Genomic DNA, 9,511 nt, shown 5'->3' with positions numbered 1-9,511 from the left:
ATTGGAGTGCTGTCCTATTGTTTTGTACATACAATGGCTCAACACCCGGTCCAAGTTTATACAATCTTTTCATGTTTCTATTAGTAACCATGGAATCTTGACAGACCCCCCCCCCCCCCCAGTCGTGAGTGGCGGAGCACGTTTCTCAGTGCCAACACCTCCTTATCTGTGCAGAGGAGTGGGAGAGAATGGCTCACATGTCATGTGACTGACTCTCTGAGGACAATGAGCCCAAGTGCCAGGGGGAGGTGGTGGGGGTGAGGATGAGGGCAGGCCCCTAGCAGAAGTCCAGTCCAGTCAGGTTTTTGCTTCCCCTTGGGAAGCCTGTTGCTGTTACTGTTAGAGAGACAGGTAAATTAAGTGTGGATTAGTGTTAGCGTCTAGGGGGAGAACAGAGATAAGTGTCAGAGAAGGAGAGCTAACCCTGTGAGGTCCCACCAGCTAGGCCTACTGGACAGTACTGTATGCCTGGGTGCTGTGTAGCTAAAAGGATAGTTTATTCTTGAAGGTCCATACTTTTTTAGTCATTCAGAATGATGAATTCGTATCGTAGACGTTGTACTGTAGAAAATAACATACATTTTCCTGAAATTCAAAATATAAATTTACAATGTACAAAGTGTAGGAGTTTAGATTAATCATAGTTGCAGATACAACATAGTCCTGTTCTCCCTTGTCAATGCTCACTCTTCCTTTTTATTTCTCTTCTCAACTGTTCTCAATGGTGATACCAGATTCAATTCAGGGTCTGTGTATTCTAATGCCACCATTTTGTTCTTAGTTTTTGCTTTGTTCCATCCAAACCCTGTCATTTCTCTTCACCACTGTCTTTCTCCATGTCCATATGACTAGCAGGGTGTGTAGACTGGCTATCTGCAGCCACACTCTGCCACCACCATGCCCTCAAACCTATACTTGTACGTGACCACTCCTGTGTCATCCAGGTAAAGCAGGGAGATAGGATCCAGCTTGGTAGGCACACAGCAGGCTCGCACCACCCTCTGCGGGCTCTTCATGCTCACCAGTGTCTGGACGATGGCGTGCTTGGTGGGCGTCACGTGTTCGGTCAGTGGATACGCGCAGATGCCGCTGCACTCAAAGGCCTCGTACCCAGCCGGCGCTAGGATCCAGCTGTCCCAGCCGATGTCTTCAAACTCCACATAGAGGGACTGTTTCATGCACTGGTTGCCCTTGGCGTTGCGGCGTATCCTAGAGGCTGTGTCATAGATTAGGTTAGAGTGCATCTGGATCAGGGCCTCTTCGTCCTGCTCTTCCTGGCCCCGGCTCAGCTCCCCCCATAGCCCATTCAGCCCCAGCCCCAGCCCCAGGTCACCCTGAAGCACCGCCTCCGAAGTCTRGTGTCCAATCATCTCGTTCAGCTCCTGCTTCTCGTCACGGTGATCACCGCTCTGGTCATTGGAGAAGACGATCATCAGGGGTTTGTGTTTGTCCTCTGGGCTGGTGTCTATTTCCATCTCTTCCCTAAATGTCCTCCTCCCCTCTTCCTCTCCTTCTCCCTCGCCCTCTGCCAGTGCCTGCCCTCCGTTCCCCTCAGAGGCCAGGCTTGCTATGTGCACCTCCAGCCTGTGGGTTGTGCCGTACTCTGACTTGCGCCAGCGTTGGACAGCAGCGGTCAGGTCAAAGGCCTCCCAGCCGTTATCAGTACCATAGACCTGCCGTGATGCCAGCTCCACTAACTGCTCCCGTCCTCCACCTCCTCCTCCTTTCTCAGTGTCCTCCCCTGTTCTGTTGTCCTCCCCTGTTCTGTTGTCCTCTGTTCTATTGTTCTCCCCTGTTCCATCCTGCTGCTCCAGCTCATAGATGGTCACCTTGCGGTCGACCCCAGCGTAGAGGTTGCGATCAGTCTGGACCAAAGTATAGAGACGCAGCTCTGCGGTTGTGATACGCTCATTGTGGGGTATGGATACGTTGAAGAGCAGAGGGTGTCGTCTCACCCCTCCACTACCCAAACTGCAGGGAGGTGAGTCTGCGGGAGAGGAATACACAGAGACAAAGGCTGTTCATCAGGAGTTCTCCTTGTTGATGCTTTGAATAGACCACCATTGTACTACACTTCATGCAGAATTGGAAGTACAGCAAGAGCCAAGATTTTGTCCAACACACTTCCGAGAGGCAATTGCAGCTTTACTGTAACATCCCATTCAACATTGAACTAGATCAAGTTGAATGAATATGTACAGTTGAAGTCAGAAGTTTACATACACCTAGGTTGGAGTCATTAAAACTTGTTTTTCAACCACTCCACAAATTACTTGTTAACAAACTTTAGTTTTGGCAAGTCGGTCAGGACATCTGCTTTGTGCAGGCCACAAGTAATTTTTCCAACAATTGTTTACAGACAGATTATTTAACTTATAATTCACTGTATCACAATTCCAGTGGGTCAGAAGTTTACATACACTAAGTTGACTGTGCCTTTATACAGCTTGGAAAATTCCAGAAAATTATGTCATGGCTTTAGGAGCTTCTGATAGGCTAATTGACATAATTTGAGTCAATTGGAGGTGTACCTGTGGATGTATTTCAAGGCCTACCTTGCAACTCGGTGCTTCTTTGCTTGACATCATGGGAAAATCAAAAGAATTCAGCCAAGACCTCAGAAAGAAAATTGTGGACCTCCACAAGTCTGGTTCATCCTTGGGAGCAATTTCCAAACGCCTGAAGGTACCACGTTCATCTGTACAAACAATAGTACGCAAGTAGAAACACCAATAGACCACGCAGCCATCATACCGTTCAGGAAGGAGACGTGTTTTGTCTCCTAGAGATGAACGTACTTTGGTGCGAAAGTGCGAATCAATCCCAGAACAACAGCAAAGGACCTTGTGAAGATGCTGGAGGAAACAGGTACAAAAGTATCTATATCCACAGGTAAACGAGTCCTATATCAACATAACCCGAAAGGCCGCTCAGCAAGGAAGAAGCCACTGCTCCAAAACCGCCATAAAAAAGCCAGACTATGGTTTGCAACTGCACATGGGGACAAAGATCGCACTTTTTGGAGAAATGTCCTCTGGTCTGATGAATCAAAAATAGAACTGTTTGGCCATGATGACCATCGTTATGTTTGGAGGAAAAAGGGGGACGCTTGCAAGCCGAAGAACACCATCCCAACCGTGAAGCACGGGGTGGCAGCATCATGTTGTGGGGGTGCTTTGCTGCAGGAGGGACTGGTGCACTTCACAAAATAGATGGCCTCATGAGGAAGGAAAATCATGTGGATATATTGAAGCAACATCTCAAGACATCAGGAAGTTAAAGCTTGGTCGCAAATGGGTCTTGCAAATGGACAATGACCCCAAGCATACTTCCAACGTTGTGGCAAAATGGCTTGAGGACAACAAAGTCAAGGTATTGGAGTGGCAATCACAAAGCCTTGACCTCAATCCTATAGAAAATTGGTGGGCAGAACTGAAAAAGTGTGTGCGAGCAAGGAGGCCTACAAACCTGACTCAGTTACACCAGCTCTGTCAGGAGGAATGGGCCAAAATTCACCCAACTTATTGTGGGAAGCTTGTGGAAGGCTACCCGAAACGTTTGACCCAAGTTAAACAATTTAAAGGCAATACTACCAAATACTAATTGAGTGTACGTAAACTTCTGACCCACTGGGAATGTGATGAAAGAAATAAAAGCTGAAATAAATCATTCTCTCTACTATTATTCTGACATTTCACATTCTTAAAATAAAGTGGTGATCCTAACTGACCTAAGAAAGGGCATTTTTACTAGGATTAAATGTCAGGAATTGTGAAAAACAGAGTCTAAATGTATTTGGCTAAGGTGTATGTAAACTTCTGACTTCAACTGTAATTGTATTTGTTTTTAAATAAATTATGAGAAATTCACCTTGAAATATTTTGGATCTTCTCAACCAAATAATTAAAAAACACTCTCAATTATTTAAGATGCTACAGTATTTGTAAAATAAAAAATGTATTACAAATCTTATTGAAAATGTTTATCCTTCATTGTTTTTACACTATGCAGGCATGTGTTGACCTTCTACAGGTCAATTTTGATACGTAATACATTTTTGATGAACAGTTCTGATAATAATACTTTAATTATAAAGTTATTATACAGCATATTCATTATTTCTTTCTCCAAATGAAAGCGAAGAACACCATCTAACACCGTCAATCATTTGATACCAAATACAGTACAGCGGTTCTCTACCTTCATTCTTGAAGCTGCGGATGATGTTGGAGGTGGGCATGGCGGTGCGGTCATTGGCGAAGCGGTTGTACAACTCCATCATGTACTCAGGAGGCTCCACACGGGCACTGCCAGGTGGCTGGGCAGGAGGGCCCAGGCCAGACAGGTTGAAGGTCCGGAGAAACTGGCCTCTCAGATTCACCAGCAGGCTCTGCATGTCCACATCACTGTCTTGCTCCAACAGAGATGGGTCTATGACTCCCCTGTGGCTGTCCCTCAGCCCGGGAGCAGGGTGATGCCTCTCTGGGGCAAGGGAGATGGGGCTGCCCAGACAGGGGCCACATCAGGAGCAGCAAGAAGAGCAAGAAGAGCAGGGGGAAGAGGATCCGGGTGATAAAGGTAGCTTCCAACCTGGGGAGCCCAGTTTCCGCCATGGAGAGGAGTGGTACTGTTGTTGTGTCCACAGGGATGATCCAAGGTTGTTTACGATTGAACACAATTAGATCTATCACACGTGTTAATCCAATGGTCCACATTCAGCTTGATGAAGGGTGAGAAACAGCAACCGTGTTTTTCTCTTGCTGATCCGGGTGGTTGTCGGTTCTCTGGGGACTTAAAAGGTGCTGTTGAACCTTGGAGTTGATCAGTGTGGAGGTCTGTGTTCTGTCGCTCTCTCTGTGTGTTCCTCTCTCTATGTGTTCCTTTCTCTGTGTGTGGCTTGGAACCAAGATAAACTGCTTTTATTCCAGATCTTACACCCTTTATCCTCATGCACACCTTTTGATGTTGTTTACCAAAGAGTTGGAGTTCCGGTGAGAGGGTGGCTTTGCGGCATCCAACGGAGGCATCTGTTTTGTTTTTTCTCCCAGTATATCCCTCTGTTCTCTCGCTCTCTCTCTCCCCCCTCTGTCTCTCGCTCTCTCTCTCGCTCTCTCTCTCCCCCCTCTGTTCTCTCGCTCTCTCTCTCGCTCTCTCTCTCCCCCCTCTGTCTCTCGCTCTCTCTCTCGCTCTCTCTCTCCCCCCTCTGTTCTCTCGCTCTCTCTCTCGCTCTCTCTCTCCCCCTTTCTCTCTCTCTCTCCCTCTCGCTTTCTTTCTGTCCCTTATCTATGATATGGTAAGCTCTGCATTTCTTGTGTGTGTGTGTGTGTGTGTGTGTGTGTGTGTGTGTGTGTGTGTGTGTGTGTGTGTGTGTGTGTGTGTGTGTGTGTGTGCGTGCGTGCGTGCGTGCGTGCGTGCGTGCGTGCGTGCGTGCGTGCGTGCGTGCGTGCGTATTATCTCACTACTTCCTTAATGACGATTTTGTAAACATTAGCCTCTTCCTTGTGAAAGCAATATTTTTTGGGTCAGAAAATCAGGCAGGGATGATCTTGTTTATGTGTTTATTTGTTTTGTAAATGGTGGAGCTGCAGATACAGAACTTTGCTCCATTGACCAGTTCTTGTTGACAAATCCGTAAAGGGTTTGTTGATGTTGATGAATGCGACGTGCGTGCGTGCGTGCGTATTATCTCACTACTTCCTTAATGACGATTTTGTAAACATTAGCCTCTTCCTTGTGAAAGCAATATTTTTTGGGTCAGAAAATCAGGCAGGGATGATCTTGTTTATGTGTTTATTTGTTTTGTAAATGGTGGAGCTGCAGATACAGAACTTTGCTCCATTGACCAGTTCTTGTTGACAAATCCGTAAAGGGTTTGTTGATGTTGATGAATGCGACAGGATATGTCGGTTGGACAYTACCTTCCCAAATTAAATGTAATTTTAATGAGGTGTGAGATGTAATGGGTACGGATTAAAGATTTGTTGGACATCAGTAAATCTGCACAAAAGAAACAGATTGAGATCAGCTGATGAGAACAGCACAGCGCATAATCCTGCATTTCGTTTTCATTTTATGACAGAAGTTATATTATTTCATAAATCAGTTGTAATACTTAAAAATGTAATCCTAAAAAGCATTTATTTTATTTTGAGAAAAAGTATAATGAGAGAGGAATATGTTTATTTCCAAAATGCTTTATCCACCAATTATTCACATTTATGTTTTTCATCAGAAATGATTGCTAATTGGTACCTTCGTGTGTGTAAAATATTACTGTTCTCAGATTTTTATTCATATATTTCAGATGTCTATGAAGGTTTTTTGTTGTTGTTTTGCGAAACGCTATGTATCCACTGTTTAGCTATAATGGAATGTTCATATCCTGTATATTTGACTGTGATATGTGATTGTCTCACCTAGATATCTTAAGTTGTAAATGTTTTACATACAGAGCTCATATTACTGTATGAATTATAAAAAATAATAATATTGATGTTACAAATGTATCATTTGTACATTTCTTTATAAATTATTTTTGTTATTTGTTACATTTAACTGTGTGACTTGTTTCTCTGAGTGAGGCAGATATGCACTGAGTGTACAAAACATTAAGAACACCTGCTCTTTCCATGACATACAGTGCATTTGGAAAGTATTCAGACCCCTTGACTTTTCCCATCACGTTTTTTCCCCTGATCAATCTACACACAATACCCCATGATGACGTATTACATTTATTTTTTTGAAAATGTATTAAAAATTATTTACAAATAAAAAACAGAAATACCTTATTTACATAAGTATTCACACCCTTTGTTATTACATTACATTACATTTAAGTCATTTAGCAGACGCTCTTATCCAGAGCGACTTACAAATTGTTATGAGACTCGAAATTGAGCTCAGGCGCATCCTTTTTCCATGGATCATCCTTGAGATTCTTCTACAACTTGATTTGAGTCCACTTGTGTCAAATTAAATTCATTGTACATGATTTGGAAAGGCACATCTGTCTATATAAGGTCCCACAGCGGACAGTGCATGTCAGAGCAAAAACTAAGTCATGAAGTCGAAGGAATTGTCTGTAGAGCTTAGAGACAGGATTGTGTCGAGGCACAGATCTGGGGAAGGGTACCAAAAAATGGCTGCAGGATTGAAGGTCCCCAAGAACACAATGTCCTCCATCATTCTTAAATGGAAGAAGTTTGGAACCACCAAGACTCTTCCTAGAGCTGGCCGCCCGGCCAAACTGAGCAATCGGGGGAGAAGGGCCTTGGTCAGAGAGGTGACCAAGAACCCGATGGTCACACAGACAGAGCTCTAGAGATCCTCTGTGGAGATTGGAGAACCTTCCAGAAGGACAACCGTCTCTGCAGCACTCCACCAATCAGGCCRTTATGMTAGAGTGGCCAAACGGAAGCCACTCATTGATGATCAATGGAAACAAGATGCACCTGATCTCAATTTCGAGTCTCATAGCAAAGGGTCTGAATACTTATGTAGATAAGGTATTTCTGTTTTTGCTTTGTCATTATGGGGTATTATGTGTAGATTGGTGAGGATAAAATGTATTTAATCCATTTTAGAATAAGGCTGTAACGTAACAAAATGTGGAAAAATTGAATACTGAATACTTTCCGAAGGCACTGTAGTCTGACCAGGTGAATCCAGGTGAAAGATATGATCCCTTATTGATGTCACCTTTTAAATCCACTTCATTCAGTGTAGATGAAGGGGGGGAGACAGGTTAAAGAAGGATTTTTAAGCCTTGAGAAAATGTATTCCTTTGAGGAGGTATGGTAGTACGTACCAGCTGCACTTGTTTAAGTCTGTCAAGAACTGCAATGCTGCTGGGGTTTTCACGCTCAATAGTTTCCCGTGTGTATCAAGAATGGTCCACCACCCAAAGGACATCAAGCCAACTTGAAACAACTGTGGGAAGCATTGGAGTCAACATGGACCAGCATCCCTGTCGAATCCTTTCAACACTTTGTAGAGTCCATGCCCTGACGAATTGAGGCTGTTCTGAGGGCAAAATGGGGTGCAAATCAACATTAGGAAAGAGTTACTAATGTTTTGTACACTGAGTGTATAGCATTTTGCAAAGAAACATGATTATTTGTCTATGTGAAATGAAACCATCAAGTGATAGATTTTAAACAAATACGTCTGTAATTGAACAACCCCATGCCATGATTAGATAGTGAAAAAACACACCGATCTATTTCATAATTCCTTTAACCAATAACAGCTAATTTACCAACATTTCAGAAAATTGATATATAGCGTTGTTGTTTCCCCGTCTGTTGTGGAAACAGAGTAGACTATACAACAAAACACAACTTTCCCGTAATCCACTCATTACCTAATTGAGTTTGGAAGTTTGCAACACTTAATGTAAGTACGCTTCCTCTTTTAGTAGGCAAACATGTTGCAGAAGTCACAGCAGTTTTGGAAATGGGTTATCTCTGTCTGGATGTCTGATTAAGAGGCCTCACTGTCTATTAAATGCACAGCAGTCAGAACTTACAATTACTTACAATGTGCCCTGTGCTGTTCCCTCACACGTCCCTCAGTTCAGTGTTTCTGAGGTCCTGAGTTTAGCTTTAGTCCAGATTCCACAGCCCAGAGTGGAGTGCAGGAGAGAGAGGGCTTTGCATGGGCAGACTCCATGCTTTGTAAGGGCAGACTGGTCTCCAAGCATTCCACTGTGATTGGGGAGACAGCATGGAGTCAAAGGTCAAACTAGAACTGCAACCTGGATGACTCAAGTTAGAACACTTCCCCACTGACCAGTGACCAGATGAGTAATCTACACTGAGTGCCCACTGTCTCTACCTCTCAATCAATCAATCAATCAATCAAATGTATTCATAAAGCCCTTTTTACCTCCTCTCTCTGTCGATGACTGATTCCAAACACTGTGATTCCAAACACTCAATACCTCATCACAACACTTCGTCTTCTCAGATTTGCCTTAGGTCCCCAAGGTTAATTTATGCTACCATTAGCTCCAGATCCTAAATTTAGACGTATCATTTAACTACACTTTCAAAATCTGTATGGATGCTACTGCTTGGTTCAACCACAATTCAGGGGTCCTCATTCCTGAGCTTCTGACTATGACCTGCAAAGATACACTCTTGATAGTGAGGAGGGGAGAACATGGGAAGGAACAGGCTCTTCCTTCCCCTGTTACTCATCCTCCAGGGTGACAGTTGACAGAGGTGCTTATCTCCCGTGCAGTKCCATGTATGCAGTCCCTTCTCCCTTCCATCTCCCGTCATTGCTGAAGAATGCTTGATAACGCCCCTGCCCCACTCTCTCTCTCGCTCTATCGCGGCCTTTCTCACAAACACACAAGCACGAACAAACGTGCTCCCACACACACGAATGAACCAACAAATGTGCACACACACATATGCACACACTTCCCAGCAGCCATTTCTCCCCTGGCCTTACACACGTTATCTACACTGACACACTATCTTTCCTCTGACCCCGTCAGTGT

At 44.1% G+C, this 9,511-nt stretch overlaps 1 protein-coding gene across 1 annotated transcript; it reads right to left on the bottom strand.

The window, feature by feature from the left end:
• Positions 1 to 793: 793 nt before the first annotated feature.
• LOC111957557 (bone morphogenetic protein 10-like) lies at positions 794 to 5,132 on the bottom strand. Its single transcript, XM_070436846.1, is given in 3 exon segments — positions 794 to 1,987; positions 4,201 to 4,508; positions 4,510 to 5,132. Coding segments are annotated over 3 exon segments (1,632 nt in total). The 5' UTR covers positions 4,716 to 5,132; the 3' UTR covers positions 794 to 869.
• Positions 5,133 to 9,511: the final 4,379 nt, after the last annotated feature.

Source organism: Salvelinus sp. IW2-2015, linkage group LG33, assembly GCF_002910315.2.
Source record: "Salvelinus sp. IW2-2015 linkage group LG33, ASM291031v2, whole genome shotgun sequence".
Lineage (NCBI taxonomy): Eukaryota > Metazoa > Chordata > Actinopteri > Salmoniformes > Salmonidae > Salvelinus > Salvelinus sp. IW2-2015.
Note: the sequence above shows the minus strand (reverse complement) of the source record. Positions and strands in the feature narration are given on the sequence as shown.